Source organism: Echiichthys vipera, assembly GCF_963691815.1.
Source record: "Echiichthys vipera genome assembly, chromosome: 11".
Classification (NCBI taxonomy): domain Eukaryota; kingdom Metazoa; phylum Chordata; class Actinopteri; order Perciformes; family Trachinidae; genus Echiichthys; species Echiichthys vipera.
The window spans coordinates 7,347,274-7,363,813 of record NC_139836.1 but is presented as its reverse complement, the minus strand read 5'-3'; the positions used below and the strand labels follow the sequence as shown (position 1 = coordinate 7,363,813).

At 42.1% G+C, this 16,540-nt stretch overlaps 1 protein-coding gene across 5 annotated transcripts in view; it reads left to right on the top strand.

The window, feature by feature from the left end:
* LOC310954189 (stromal membrane-associated protein 1-like) overlaps window positions 1–16,540 on the top strand; it is a 122,380-nt gene that overhangs the window by 35,640 nt on the left and 70,200 nt on the right. For 3 of the 5 annotated variants that reach the window (XM_083923536.1, XM_083923537.1, XM_083923535.1), the window contains exons 5-6: window positions 8,139–8,207; window positions 12,565–12,639. In XM_083923536.1, the coding sequence (XP_083779662.1) occupies window positions 8,139–8,207; window positions 12,565–12,639 (144 nt within the window). The remainder of the gene's footprint in view (window positions 1–8,138; window positions 8,208–12,564; window positions 12,640–16,540) is intronic. The other 2 variants (XM_083923539.1, XM_083923538.1) reach the window with 1 other exon arrangement.

Below are 16,540 nucleotides of genomic sequence, written 5' to 3'. Positions count from 1 at the left end.
GTCCTTTTCTTTCTCTTGCCTCCTGTCTCTCTCTTTGGTTTTCTCTGAAGCGTTGCCAGCAGCCAGACTGTGATCTAGGATCTGTTTCTGCCACCCACACAGACGGCGCGGCTTTTATATGCAAATTAATTATTAAAAACAACTCATTATCACTTTAAGCAGTTTGGTGCAGATGGAGAAAGAAGAAGAGGGGGTGGGCTACAATAACCCTGTGCTACGTACTGTGTGTGTGTGTGTGTGTGTGTGTGTGTGTGTGTGTGTGTGTGTGTGTGTGTGTGTGTGTGTGTGTGTGTGTGTGTGTGTGTGTGTGTGTGTGTGTGTGTGTGTGTGTGTGTGTGTGTGTGTGTGTGTGTGTGTGTGTGTGTGTGTGTGTGTGTGTGTGTGTGTGTGTGTGTGTGTGTGTGTGTGTGTGTGTGTGTGCTGAAATGAAAGTGAGGTTTGATGGTTATACTTATTTCTCCAGCACTTATAGAAAAGAGACAATTCATAACATCATGCTGTTGTTTATCAGATTGTCTGGATGATGATGGCAGTTAGTTGAAAACTATATATGGTAACCTTTAAAACTATAATATGATGGATACAGTAAGTTGATTTAAATGCATTTCTTGTTTAAATGATCATTCCTTTGCTGGTTGTCCAGGAAAAACACATTTAACTCTAATGTATGCTATTGCAAGACTTCTGCTGTACTCGTAGACTGGCCTCTTGTATTTTGACACAACATTAAAGAGGAATTTTGGTATTTTTCAAACTGGACCCTATTTCCCCATGAATTTCTGTGTGAGTGATTAACGACAACAAGATCTTTTTTTAAATTGGTCCAGTATTAAGCAAGAGCGTTGCAGCCTGGCTCGGGGTGTACGGTATACACGGTACAGATGGTAGGACGGTAGGAATTTGTGCTCTGGTATGGATTTTGACTCTACCGTGTAACCAGCAGAGCAGCTCTGACGTAACGACAAGGTGCACAGGCAAAACAAAAATGGATCCGGCCGCAAAGGAATATTTCCTGGCCCTTTTGAATAGAAGCCTATGTGAAAAAGGAATTCATGGCCGTCATGGCCGATGTTGACTGCTGTCCTCTCTCACCTCTTCACGCAACTGTCTCTGGCACACTGGGAGACCTGCTCCACGTGCTTCCTGCAGGCGCCCGGCCACAACACTCCGCTCTGCGCTATTTCTGCATTGTTCCTCTCCATAACAGATTGCTTTGTGCCTGTTGTTGTTCTATATCGTAATCGTTTCAGTCTGGTTAAATCCATGGCTAAATCACCACCACAATGTCTCTTTCTTTATTGGAAAAAACGAAAGAAGTAAGAAGAAGTGTTTGTTTATAACTCACTGTTAATCTAACCATTTAGTTTTGTTTGAATTCACAACATTAACCACATGCTCGCTGTGTTTAAAACCGTTTGATGCGCAGGGCTACCTAACGGGTTGACAAGTGACTCTAATGGGTCCTTACAAAGAGGCCGTGTGTGATGAGTTGGGTTGAGAACAGGTTATAATAAAAGCATTGAAATTTTAAAACGTGAGTAATATTAGCACAAATAGAGGAGAGTCATTTAGTCAACAAACTACTGGTCATACCTGAGCAAGGTGAGGGTGTAACGGCAGAACCACTGAGAGTATTCATCTGAACAAATCTGTTTTTAATTGTATTTCAATTAAACTTCTTCAAATACATGTTTATACTCACTGAATTTGAAAAGAAAGCATACCTCTTTCCATGATGGTCCACATAGTGTTGGACATTTTAGCATCTCAATTCTGAAACAACCCTGCAGAAAACCAAATATATGGCATTCAAAAAGCCTCATTGGTGTACGTGTGTATCATCTATATGGACCACACATTATTTCAATGTTAGTAGAATCAAGAAGACATCACAGTGCATCTTGCAGTCCTCTGTGATGAGCCCAGTGATTGGCCTAAAAATGTCACAAGAGAGCAGCACAGTCACCCTGGAGGAAGACTTTAGTGATTTTCAACCTTATTTGCTTATGTTAGTCATACCGATGTCCTGTCTGTGTCCTGTGTTCACAGTGCTTGTCTGTGTGTTGCCACAGCCAGCTACTTACTACGTAACTTCTAAGTACAGCCTCACACAGCTGCCAGCATGGCTGTAGAATCTTTTGCTTAACTCTAAGAAAACAGTTTAGTGCAGATTTCTTTTTTTTTTTACTTTACCTCATGGCTTTGTTTTTATCTTCTTTTTTATAGTTTCTCTATTACTTATATTCATATTCAGTATCAGAAATGAAGGTGGCAGAGGAAAAAAAGTGCTTGCCGGGCAAAAATTGACCCCAAGATTCAGAAAACAACAAACAAAAATCAGTTATATTTACCAGTTTAAGCCATTATTCTAATCCTGCATACACAAGTTATAATGTAGAGCAAGCCAGTTACTATTGAAAATAATGACACGCTGATTACAAAACTACTGACTAAAGAAATCAATCATTTGACACAAAATATTGATTTTGACTAAAGGGTAACGTTTTTTTTTTTTTTTTTTTTTTGCCACAGCTGACGTTATACTCACCAGACTTCTTTCGGCAGATTGATTGACCAGATTAGAACTGCAACAGTCTCTTAGGGCATACTCACACTGTCCTTCCGTACCGCGACCCGGACTTTAGGGTACTTGTCCCCCCTCCCTCTCCCCCCGCGCCCCAGCCCCGTTTGTACTCACACTGCCAGGGCCGGCCAATGCTTCTTGCTGTCCATACGCCATCACGCCGTAACACGTCACACGCATTGATCGCGTGTGTGTGGCTTTGTTTACAAATCTTTCCACAGACCTCGGAGTTTTTGTGCGTCTTGTCGACTGTTTTTGAATATTTTCATCCGACCAAATCTGCAGTAGACACTCCACCTCCGCATCACACCAACGTGAACCTTTCACCGCCATTGTTGTTGTTGTTAAATGTCCGCGCATGGTCCCTCCTTCTTTTTACATGTCCGAACAGGCGGACATAACGCTACTGCCGTAGGGCTCGTGCTCGTGCTCGCACACGTGCGCACGCTCGTGCTCGTACATGTGCAAACGGCTCCGCTAAAGCCCACCTCTTTCAAGCGGGCCGTGGACGGCCCGCTGGCCGCAGTTGTGCGCGGAGCGGGTGCACTCACACTGCTTAAAGGTACTAGGCTTTAGCTGAAAAAACGGTTTTGGCCCCGGCCAGAAGGACAGTGTGAGTACGCCCTTATACGTAGTAGTGGCCTGCTATTCAGAAGCAGACCAAATCAAACAGACCGTAGAATTCCGTAATCAACCAATCAGAATCGAGTGTTCGACAAAGCCCTGTAATAACATTTCCTTGTCTATGTATGAAACAAATATGCAAATAAAGTAGAGCAGAGCTCGCAATGATTTCCAAGAAGCGAATTTGGACCGTCTGTGATGGATGCATTTGGAATTGCAAGCAGACTTGTGATACTGCGACCATGTTACAAAACATACTGTAGCTCAAGGTCATTCAGTTGATATATCTTTTAGAACACTTTGAAATAATATTACACTTTAAACACATAAAACCATCCCTCAGCCTCCATAATTCTTGTTTTATTAGTCTCCGTATGACTATTCCACTTTACTTCAGTGAGTGTCCTCTGTAAGAGTACAAATTAAGCTGTTAGAGGACTACCCAGCGGACAAGTTTCAGTTAAGATGTTAACCATCTTTCTTTCTCACTATCAGGAGTCGCCACAGCAGATAGCCAGACACTTCTATCTCCGAGTCCTAATATCTATTCAACCTCTGTTCATCCTCTTTCACCCAGCTTGCACTACTCCTCTTGTTATCTATCCGCTCTTTATTATTCTGCCCCCCTTCCCTCTGTATTCATTTTCCTCCCTCTTACCCTACAGCCTCTTTTCTCTTTATCTTCATCATCGGCCCATCTGTGCTTGTTTAGTGCTGTGTCGACATCTCCGGCAGCATCAAAGTCGGAAGAGGAGGAAGTTTTGAGAGTGAGAGAGAACAAAAAAAAGAAATGAAAAGACATCAACACAATAAGTAGGGGCAGAGAAAATGAATGCACATCTCTTCTGTGCTACTTTCACCACCACAGGCACCACGAGAAAGCAGTCGTTTGATGCCTTGACAGTAGAGGAGGGTGGGTGAAGGATGGAAATGGAGAAAGATGAAATATGGAGAAAAAAATCATCTGTTTTGCCCTCAGAAAGACACAGTAAGTGTTTCCACCCCGAGGAGGTTTAGAAAGCAAAGGAGGAGGAGATGGAGGCAGTGAGGAACGGAAGGAGGTGGTTGATGTTAATGATGTAAGGTCTTTCATTTTTCTCCGGCTGCTTTTAACAGTTAGATGCTAAAGAGTATTTTCCATATTTTATCAGCAGTCCAGAATGGGACTCATGTACAGTCATGTTAGAGGTTTGCTTTTTCTTTTCCTCATTTCAGCTCCTGACAGAAACAAATGTGGCAATGTGTGTGTGCAATGGCCTTACACACTCTACTGCTGGAACTCTAGCCAGGTATCACACCCCTGATTCGACACCCACACCTGCAATTTTTTCAGGGATTGAAATACTACTAATGAAGTAGTATCCATGAAGAGCTGGATTCATCTTCTAAAGATGCTATGACTTACTGGTAGTATAGGTTTATACATGGACATTGCTGGGGGCTTAAGTACGGTGGCCCTGACAGCTCAGTGCTTTGTAAATTAAAAAAAAGGTATAAATTGACCAAACACAAGCAAATTAAGAAAACATCTTCACCAATTTGACAACAAGTTTACAGCATTTAGAATAAAAAACACTGCAAATAGAGAAAACATAACCAAAGTAGCACACAACACATTGGAAACTGTTTCCAGGCGACACTAAAAAGTGATGCACGGTCAAATTTAACCTAGCTTTAGCCTTTTGCTTATTATTAGCTTACCAATTAAAATAATCTGAGGAAACACAATTCATTGCAAAACAGGCTGATGTTATGTTAGCTGACTATAAAGTTAATGAACGTATACTTACAGGTTCATACAATGTCTTACAAAAACGTATGCACAACAATTTGTGTGATTTCTTCTGAAATATGACGTTGTATTTAATGCTGTGAAACCGCAACTGGTACTTTATGGGGCAGTGACATTGAAGTTTAGGCACCAAATCAACTTGGTTAAGATTAAAGAAAAGGTTGTGGTTTGGCTTAGTGCTTCAAAGTCTTTTCGTACTTTGCAGTACATTGAGATCTCAGTTCCACTGTATTTAAGAGACGACAATGACAAACGGCAAATAAAATCACCAAAAACAACAACAAAACAATTCAAGCCATGATTCAGAAACAAATTCATAAACCCATTCATGGAACCGATCGATTGGAGAAAAGTACTTCTTTACTCAAGGAAGGGCGCTCGCAGCTCAGGACGTAGACAGGGCCATCCACTAATTGAAGGACTGGCCATTTACTCCCCGGCTCCTCCAGTCTGTCCTCCCTGCTGTCTGCACCCTTTTTAAAGTATATCAGTAGTTGTAAAGTAGTTATGCATTTGATGAATGGACTACAGGTATTGTTTGGAATCACTGGATTGGAGAGTTAGTTTTTCTACCAGTGTGTGGAATTCTTTTCTACTCTAATTCAATTTCTAGCTTTTTTTAATAACCTGATTACTTCACTTTTCGGAATTATCAATCTTTTCAGCCGTTGTGTGAAGAGGCGGTAAGTGGAATCAAGACACACATCTTTAGGGAGGTAGCTGTAGCTGTGGTGCATTTGGAAAGGCAGTGAAAAGCCAGATGGCAAGGTATAAACAAGAAAGTGATAAAGTGCAGGCCAGGGCAGCATCAGAACTGTTTAGTTAAATCTGTTAACTGACATGTCTCGTTACAGGCAGGAAAGATTTAAGTTCTGTGGTGAAGCCGCTGATGGGATTTTTTGTACAAAGTGTGCCTTTTTTTTAACTACTTTTTTTTTGTACTTTCATGATAGATTGTCTGTGCACCAAGCTGTATAAGACAGCCTTTTCACCATATAGAAATACACTCACTCACTTATCTTCAATCACGGGGGGGGGGGGGGGGGGCGATCCCCTCACCCCAGCTGACATCGGGCGTGAGGCGGGGTAACAAAGACAGACAACCATTCACACCTACGGGCAATTTGGAGTCATCTATTAACCTAACAAGTGCGCGTCTTTGGAATGTGGGAGGAAACCGGAGAACCCGGCGAAAACCCACACAGACACGGGGAGAACATGCAAACTCCACACAGAAGGGCTCCAGCCGGGATTCTAACCAGAAACCCTCTTGCTGTGAGGCAACAGTGCTAACCACCACGACACTGTGCCGCCCCATATAGAAATATTTGATTTAAATTCTTCTCAAGTCTTCTGAACATGAAATACATAATATGCTATCCATGCAATATGTTGTGTGGTCATATGGTTATATGGTTATGTATATATATATATATATATATATGTACTAATTAAGTAAAATAACCATTTGCAGTTTTAGGAGAAGTTCTGGGGTATAAGTATTTGCTTTCATAAAAAGGTTACATCACATAACTCTGTAAATTGTCAAAAGTGACAATATTGTTTCTGTTAGTGTTGTGTTCACCAAAAGCACAATATATTTCACACAGTGTTTCCTCTGTGACTGTTATCTGCACCAGGGAAAAAAGGGTTTGTTGTACCAACACAACATGGAGTCCACACATGCTGTGCCTCTGCTGCACACTCTGCAGCAGCTAGCAGCCTGCGGACCCTCAGCCAGCCTAAACCCCAGCACCAGGGGTCTGATTCCAGACAGCCTCGAGTCTGACTCCCTGCAGGAGCAGGAAACAAGCTGCCAACTTTAGGTCCATCTTCAGGCTGCCGCTGCAGAATGTAAAACAGAAGAACATCATGTGTGGACTGCTGGTTCGTTTGACGTTAGCGGACTCCATTTATATATCACTGGTGGCTTTAGGCGAGCTGAACATGGAGCTGAAGAGGGACGGGGGACTGGGGAGCATGCAAAGGATCACATCCTTTAGAGCAGGGGTGTCAAACTCCAATTCACAGTGAGCCAAATTTCAAAACTGGGACAAAGTTGCGGGCCAAACTCAATATTTACTAAAAAAGAAAAAGACTCTAAATGTGCATGTTTCCCTTCTCTCCAGATGTGTAACGTTGAACCTTTTCAGTGCAGGTCCTTGTTCTTGTCGTGGTGTTTCTTCTGTTTGATTCTTTGGTTACAGTCACGGTAGCTCTGCAGACGACACAAACAGCTCTTTATCTTCATAAACAAATAATCTGCCTCCCACCGCTGCTGAAAGCTCCTGTTCTCCATCTTTCTTTGGCCGTTTTTGGGGAGGGGTGGATTGAGTTTGTCTGAAGAGACTGACAGCATGGGTGCTCATGTTTGTTAACAGAAAAGTAGAAGTGTATGTGCTTTATACTCGCGGGCCAGCTCTCAGAGAACCTCGATATGATCTTGCGGGCCAAATATAATTACACCGCGGGCCAGATTTTGACACCCCTGCTTTAGAGTTTCCTGGAAAATCCGCCCCGAAAAACCATTCCATCGAAGTCAGTTCAAAGGCTGTTATAGACAACCGAGAAAGTCAGGGATGGACAGGGATGAAAGTTGCGTAACAACCTCTTCGTCCATTGGTAATAACGGGGGCTCCCGGTTTCAGAACAACTGCTCCAAACAAGCCAGGTGTGAAAAAACACTCCAACCCAACTAATCTGCTTTGCTGCACTGTGTGGGGGTGGTTTGATCACATTTGACAGTGAACCGTTTGATCACCGTGGCCCACTCTTCAATACACTTTAATGAGGAGAGAAATAAAAAATGTCTTGTGAAAACAGCCAGCTACTGTTGGTACCTGCTCTCAGTCTGTACCACGGGTCAATGGCAGGTTAATAGAGGTCATCCCTACACTCTATATCTGTGTGTGCATGTGTGTGTTTGTGAGGCTTTCTTTTGACACCATTCTTTATGTGCTGCTGTGGGGCTGAATATAAACTGGGCTTTCAGCATCTAGTGAAGCACGGAGCACCCTGCTGTAGAGGAGAAAATCCTCCTCCATTCCCTCTAATTAACTCTGCTCTCTCTGCTTCTCTTTCCTCTGTCTTCTTCCTCTGTTTCCCTCCCTTGTCTCTGTCTAACCCCCTGTCTTCCAGCCAAAGTCCTCTGAAGCTGCTGCTCCCTCCACCTCACCATCCTCCCAAGCTGACAGGAGCAGACAGGAGGTGCAGGTCTTTCCAGTATTCTGTGGTGTGGTGGTTTTGTTGTGGTTGTGGTGTGTTACCTTGTCTTGTAGATGTGTGGTGTGGTCATTATGTGCTTTGTCACTGCTTTGTTGGGCCACGTGAAAGGTCAGAACAGTAAACAGGAGATTCTTTGACAAGGCTTATAGATGTTTTCCCTGATACTCATATTGACTAATTTACAACACAAATGCGTTGACAGTATTGGGACAGTGACTGGCAGTCTTTCATTTTAGCCTCATAGATGATTTTTTTCTGACAGTGTTGGAGGTCGCCTGCTGTCACTCTATGCCCTATACAGAAGACTAGGGCTGGGGCCCACTCTGAATCAGATCAGATTACACATATTTTTTTATTTTTATTTAACCTTTATTGAAACAGGAGAGTCCTATTGAGATTAAGAATCCTTTTTCAAGGGATACCTGGGAAAGACAGGCAGCAGCACAAATACAAACACACAGACAGGTTGTTCAATATGAATTTTTGTTGTGCGGCATAATGCTGTTTTATTTGTGACCGTTGGCGCATGTACGGCTTGTTAAATGGCTTTACAGCATATTAAGGCACCAGCCAAATCCACAGAATACCGTTTTATCTCCTCTGATAAACTGACTTGGTATTAGCCTAACCACATCACAGACATTCATTACATACTATTTCCGTAAACACTATCAAACAATCAACGGTCAGATTTTTGAACAGGGTTCAGGGGGAAGCCAAGTTAGCCCTCGGAGCTAATGCGTGCTAATTATGCTAACAACGGATTGGAAATGCGTAAAAACAATCTTCACTGTTAAACAACCACTCAAAGCCGACCTGACCCACAAACTGCCAACTACTAGCACGTCAGTAGAGAGAAAGACAGAGACAGACGGCAGTGTGTCTTCACTGCTGGCTCAGAGGTAGAACAGGGGGGTGATTAAGGCACAACAGCCCTGAAGCGAACAGGTAGTGTGAAAGGGGCTTCAGACTCACCTCACTGGGTCTAGGTCTGCAGCTGCCTGTACTATAAAGCAGCGTAAGAGCCAGGAGCACTCTGCATCTACTTCTGACTGAAAGGTCCCCAGAAGTACGGTATACTGCACACTGACAGACACAGCATTGGTGTGAAGAAGTGTTGCCCATCTCTAATAACCACAATCCTTCGCACGTGTGCTGCTTTGACTCACACATAGTGAGCCGCACACATGAACCGATTAAATAACCTAAATGAGAAACCTAGCAAATGCGCTTTCTGGACGAGGATACCAGCTGTAATTGATTGTGTTTTATTAGCGATGGTCAGATGGGAGTATAATAGCTTGCAAATGCTGCTGGAGCAAATAGTCCAATACTAGTTTCATTAGCTCATAGTTAATAGAGTCAGAGACTTGGTGCCTGCTACAGCCTGAGAGATAATACACTCAAACTTGCCGAGGGATATGTCAACAAAAAAGATGCCAACACATACCCTCCATGCAGTGCTGGAGATGATCAAACAAGAACGTCAATTGGTTTAACCTCTTCCACTCCTCCCTGTTTTTTTCAGAGACCAATTTTTTTTTTTTAGGGAGGCCGGGTGTGTTTAGGGGAGAAGGCCAACGCTAGATAGAATAGAATAGAACAGAAATCATTTTTTGATCCCAAGCTGGGAAATTGCAGTGTACCAGCAGCATTACACACAGACACATCAAAACAGTAATATTAATATACAATATAAAAGATACCTAAAAAATAAAATGCATAAATAAATATACTATAAATGTATAAATAAATATACTACATAGAAGTGGTGTATATCATTTAAAGACTGGTATTCTGATGATTAATTTGAGATGCAGAGATGCAGATTTTTTCCCCCCGAGCATATTCAAATGTTGGAAGTGTATTAGAGGGAGAAACCTATAAAAAAAATCCATGCTGTGATCAAAAACCTTTGACATTTCACGAACAATGTAAGAATTGCATTTTTTAGTGATTCAGCACTTCTGATCTGGAGAACTGCTCAGAAAGTCCCTATTGTCAGTATACCTAGAAAAGTCAGCCATCTTCTGAATGCCCCAGGTCTCGGGTTTGTGCGTGTACAGTTTCATGAGGCTGTGATTATCCTAGAGGTCACAACAGCTCGTCATTACAGTGAGCTCAAGGTTCAAAAACTGCTCTCACTTCAATGAACATCATCACACATGAATACAACTGGACTCATTAAAGAGTCGGCTTTCCCAATTTATGTAATTCCAAGACTGTTTAGGGACTTCAGTATGCAGAAATATTCAAATACACCATTTAAGAATAGGCGAAAAAGAAGAAAAGTACTGCATTAGAAATCTGTGTGTTTTGGGATTAGCATAAAGTCGGCATGTCGGTAAAGGGGACCCATAGAACCCATTTTTTTGGTCAGAGGTCAAGGGATCCTTTTGAAAATGGTCATGTCAGTTCCCCCACAAAAACTTTGGAGCATAATTTAGTCCTCTTACCAACAAGCTAGCATAACATTGGTTGGTAACAATGGATTCCTTAAATAGTCTAGTTTCATATGATACCAATAACCAGTCCAGTCCCAGCCTGGTCAAATGCGTACATGAACTGATGAAGCCTCCTGTGTGAGAGGTGAAACGTCTTCCTAGACAAATAACCAAGTCCAGTTGCTTTTGACTGAAATTGCTTTGAGGAGAACGATGACCTGGACAAATGAGAACATTCACAGGCGGATACCAGTAACTCAAGCTTACGTTTTAATACTGAGCCAGCTAAAGCCTCTGAAAGACAAAGAGTCAACTGAGGATGTCAGCATCCGCGATGAGCGGAGGAGGTAAAAAAAGGATTGCTTCCGTTCCACAGTCATGAAGTCTGTAGAAAAATCTTCAGGAGTTCAAATTCAAGCAAAAATAAAATATTATAAAAAACCCCTGCGGCAAGCCTTGACATTTGACCCAGGCTTTCTGTGTGTGACAGTTTTAGTCTGTAAAGTAAAAACGACAACAAACAAAAAACTGCTCACAGAATTACACAAAAGATATTGAACGTAGAATAATGATAGTTGCTTTCAATGTTCATGCTGATTTCTCATCATTGTAAAAATTGATGATTATGTAGTATTGTTTATTGTGTCCTGAAGACAAAACACTGTCATCATAAATAACCATGGCAGTAAATGAAATGCATTGAGAGCAGAGACAGAGGGAGACACAGAGAGAAGTGGACTGTTATTGTTACTATAATGGCTGGATTGTAGGGTTCACCCACTAAGCTAAAGCCTTTCTCTTTGGCACCCTGTCAGTCATTAGCTAAAGCCTGTTGGTGGCTGGCATCATCAGCAGCTCATTTGCATATAACAAAACAAGACGGAACCATTAACCTGAAAACACTACATCAACTGTCCGCACACTAATCATATCTGCACATTAAATCTGCACGAGTCCATTAAAATCGCATTAAAGAACGAGATCTAATTGTTTTCAACCTGCTATGAGGTACAACACAAATTTACCATTAGGCTTCATGTTTCCTCCTTCAGAATATTCTAATGGCTGTTGGATGGTGATTTAATGAAGGAAAGTGCCTCCTTGCTGCATGCTCAGCAGTTTTATATGAAATTATGGTTTTGTAGGACAGTTATCACTGTAATATGTGTTGTGTAATTGTCTTGCTGCAGCTATGTTGTGAGTACATAAATGCATTATTGAAATAATTTTAATTATATCGAGATTCAGAAAGATCGTGTGTATAGATATGTATTATAATTGATATTAATATAAGCCATATTGACTCAACCATAGGGTGCACTCACACTTGCCATTCGTACCGTGCCCAAGCACGAATGACGGCTAAAGTCTGGTTTGTTTGACCAGAGTGAGTACAACTGTTCTAAGCACGGATGCGCATGTATGAGCAGGAGCGTGCACACATGTATGAGCACATGCATTAGCATTGACGGCGATCCTTAGACTATTCATATGCTGCCGTTTCCCACGACGGACATTTAAAAAGATGCAGGCGAATGGATTTGCGGTGGTCTGATGCGGAGGTGTAGGTAGGTGGGGTGTTTACTGCAGATTTGGTCAGATGAAAATATTCAAAAGCAGATGGACAACAAAAAATCTCAGAGGGGTGATGACGCCTATAAGCAAGAGCCGAGGCTCGGATCATTTCAAGTAATGTGAGTGCAAGCGGGCCTGGGCTGTGGGGGAAGTGGGAGGGGGGGCAATCACGCTACAGCATGGCAGTGATCAGCTGGGCCGAGTGTGAGTGTGCCCTCAGTGTGTGCATGTGGTTTTAGTAGATGCTGTGATGCATTAAAAGGCTGTATATGCTGTTGTAAATATGCCACTGACACCATCTTTGCTTTTTTTTTTCACAGAAGGAACGTGAAAAGAAAAAAGAGGAGAAGAAGAAAGAGAAGGATGTCGATAAAGTGGAGAGACCCAACACAAAGGTACAAGTGATCTTCACAGTTAATATATTACATATAATCTCGCTAGTCACAGTTTAAAGTTGTGTGGTATCAGCAAGTGTGGTTTAAAGCGGCGTTTAAATCAAATACAATGGCGCCAATTCAAGCCAGGCGACGTAAAAGTCGTGTTGCAGGCAATGCCAAACATGCAAAGACACGTCCATTGCCTCATTGCGCTAGTTGAAAATATTGAACTTTTCAGGAGAATATGCTTGACCCTGTGGGTCTGAGGCGGCGAGGAGGTTCACATTCCTGGTAAGTTGTGTGAATATGTGCGCTACTTGTTTGTAGCTTACAGTTGTGGTCAAAATGACTGTTGAGTACGAATACTCAGACTGCATTTTGGCAACATAGCACAGCGCCCGTTTAAAACATGTCTGTGTGGAATGGGCCGAACGCTTGGCTTGTGGTATCGCTGCCCATCCATTCCAGCTATCCCTCTTGTTTTCAACTATCAAGGATGTAAAATAAATAATAAATTGTTCTAAATAAATCTTCCCCTTAAATTTTATAGGTACCTATTTACATCTTTATATATTTCAAAAGATTATCCCAGAGCTTTTCTATCATTCAACCCAGCAATTGTGATCAGTTCAAAGGAAGCTGTCAACTTGTTTATTTACAGTTTATTAATATTGAATGTGTCCCGTGTTTACATTGCATCACTTTTAATACAAAGCATGGCCATGGGTCAATTCGCCCGCCAAGTGTGATGTAGATTACATGAACGGTCCCAAGATATACAAAGACACACACACACTCGCAAACACAGCTCCTTTGCTTTATAGTGTAGTGTAGTGTTAAGTGTTTTGCTTAGTCACATACTCACACGCACACACAAACACACCACACACACAGGCACACACACACACACACACACACACACACACACACACACACACACACACACACAAATGGCAATGGAGCTGGCATGCCCATCAGGAGCAAGGGTTCAGTGTCTTGCCCAAGGACTCTTCAACAGCAGGAGCGAGAGCTCAGATCTTCAACCCTGTGATGAGTGGGCGACCCACTTCACCTCCTGAACCACAGCTGCCCCCGTAGTGTAGAATCTAGAATGAAGACACATTTTTTTTAAAGATTTGACAAAAGAAGTCAGCAGGAGTCACAGATCACTGTATGCACATCCCTGTTCAGTCGTATTTATTGTGGTTTTCGCCTCTCTGTAGCGGCCGAGGATTTTCTCTCGAGTTCAGTTTTTAGAGAGAAATGAGTATCTGGTACGGATAACACGCTTTTGGCGAGTACGAGTATGATACGAGTCATACGCGCCAATATCCGTGCTCGGATTGAATGAAAATCCTCATTAGCGGACTGTGTCTGCCTCATGCGATATGCTTGTCACAGCGCTGCTGCTGTGTCCCCCTCCGCTACACACACACACACACACACACACACACACAGACACACACACACACACACACACACACACACACACACACACACACACACACACACACACACACACACACACACACACACACACACACACACACACACACACACACACACACACACACACACGCTCTGCTTACTCACACACAGAGCAGCTCTCTGTCTCTTCGTCTGTCAGTAAGGTTCACAGGTCTTTTACTTTAACTTTCTTCAGTTTCTGGTTTGTTTTAACTTTGGTTTGTACTCACTCATTAACAGCAGAGTTCTGTTATCATGGCTTCGTTCAGACGTGCTGCTTGGCAGAATGGGACTCAGATTTGTTTTCTTTTTCTTTTTTAAACTGAGTGTCTGAAACTTTCTTGTTGTATTACATAAAAAAATAAAGGTAGTAATGGTATGACGATGGTAAATGGTAAATATTACAAATTAATTAAGCTGCACACACGCGAACACACACACACACACACACACACACACACACACACACACACACACACACACACACACACCTGGTAAAAAATCCCACTGATCATAAAAAAGACAGTTATGTTGAGTAATTCAACTCTTGTTCATTACATTTTACTTCATAATTGTAACCACATGTGTTGTATTCATTGTTGTAAACTTGTGTAAATAGTTTGTTTGCTGTCGTGATCAAAACCATTGATCTGAAGCTCAGTGCTGATGCTGTCCTGTAAATAGTTTTCTAGTCAGCAATAAATATAACTATTTCTGATCAACCCATATCAATTGCATGCTTAAAATAACATACTGGTTAAAGCCCTGGCCATTTCAAGAAAACTTGACCCACTTCTGGGTTAGGCCCTGCCCACTCTGAGTATGGATACGGATACGGATACGGATAATTCATATGGTAAACGGATACGGATACAGATAATGCTGTACTCGCTCATCCCTAGTGTAAACCCTGAAAACTGGCCTCTGCGTGCACCTGCAATGACAAGGAGAGAAGTAATAATAGGACTGCAGCCCTGTGACTCTGATTGTGCTTTTTGTGCATTGTTGTTTAAACATTGTGAAGGCTAGGATGAGGACAGAGAAGTGCTGCTTTCTTTGCGTGTGTCACTGTGCTGTTATGAATGCATGATGTGCTACAACAGAGAGCCTGTGCAGTCGCTTCACCTCTGCGGTGCAGGAACTGAATCCTCAAGGGAAACTCCTCATAAACATTCATGTTGTTTCGCAGATGCTTTAGTTTTGCTCCGTGCTTCGGTATGGATCATTTCTCATTCATGCACAGGGGCGTAAACATGTGAACTATATTTCAAAAACTTGGATATCATCCATGGAAGTAAAAGTGTGTGTTGGATAGTGAAACTGGAACCTCAGCCGTGTCAAACATGTCAGCTGTTTCCAACATATCTGTAATCTTTTCTACTTTGTGAACATTCTGCTGTTTGTCTTTCAAAAACTGTCGTGTCTCTCCATGTAATAAGTGAAGCCATTGCTGCTGGTGGATCTAGCTAAATTTAGTTTAAAAAAAATATAGATTAACGCTCACTGCACCAGAGCATCATGAGAGACGTTCGTAAAATTGTGATTCAAATTAAAATCTGGAAATTGACAGAAAGAAAAGGACAAAATGACTGCTACGTGCCAAGTTCTTTTTAATAAATGACTAACAATATTAGAGCTGCAACGATTAATCCAATGATCAATTAGGTGTCAAGTATTAAATTAACTGCTGTCTATTTTGATCATGGATTAGTCATTTGAGTATTTTTTTAAAGAAAAAAGTCAACACTCAGCTTTCAGCTTCCTAAATGTGAATATTTTCTGTTTTTTTTCCCTCCTCTATGAGAGTAAACTGGATATCTTTAAGACATTTGAGCTCATCTTGGGCTTTGGGAAGCACTGATTCACATTTTTATCATTTTCTGACCAAACAAATATTCAAATAATCGAGAAAATAATCAAAATTGAAAATAATCATTATCGCCCTATAGATCTAACCTAGTCCCAACAGAGTAAGCTGCAGTCACTGAAGTCTAGGACAGTGTGTGTGTGTGTGTGTGTGTGTGTGTGTGTGTGTGTGTGTGTGTGTGTGTGTGTGTGTGTGTGTGTGTGTGTGTGTGTGTGTGTGTGTGTGTGTGTGTGTGTGTGTGTGTGTGTGTGTGTGTGTGTGTGTGTGTGTGTGTGTGTGTGTGTGTGTGTGTGTGTGTGTGTGTGTGTGTGTGTGTGTGTGTGTGTGTGTGTGTAAATGCATTTTCTGTGGGGGACAAAATATGTGTCAGTTGCTGTGCACTGGCTTTTATCTCAGTGTGTGTGTGTATGCATGCCCAGGCTGTGGTACATGTTCATGCATATCTATACGGTGTGTGTGCTTGTGTGAGAGTGGGGGGCAGCACTGAGTGAATGTGCATGTTTCTGGGTCATGGTTAGTAAATTCTGAATATTTCCATGGCCTGTGAAGCAGTGAGGGAGTAATGTAACTCTCAGCTGTGTGTGT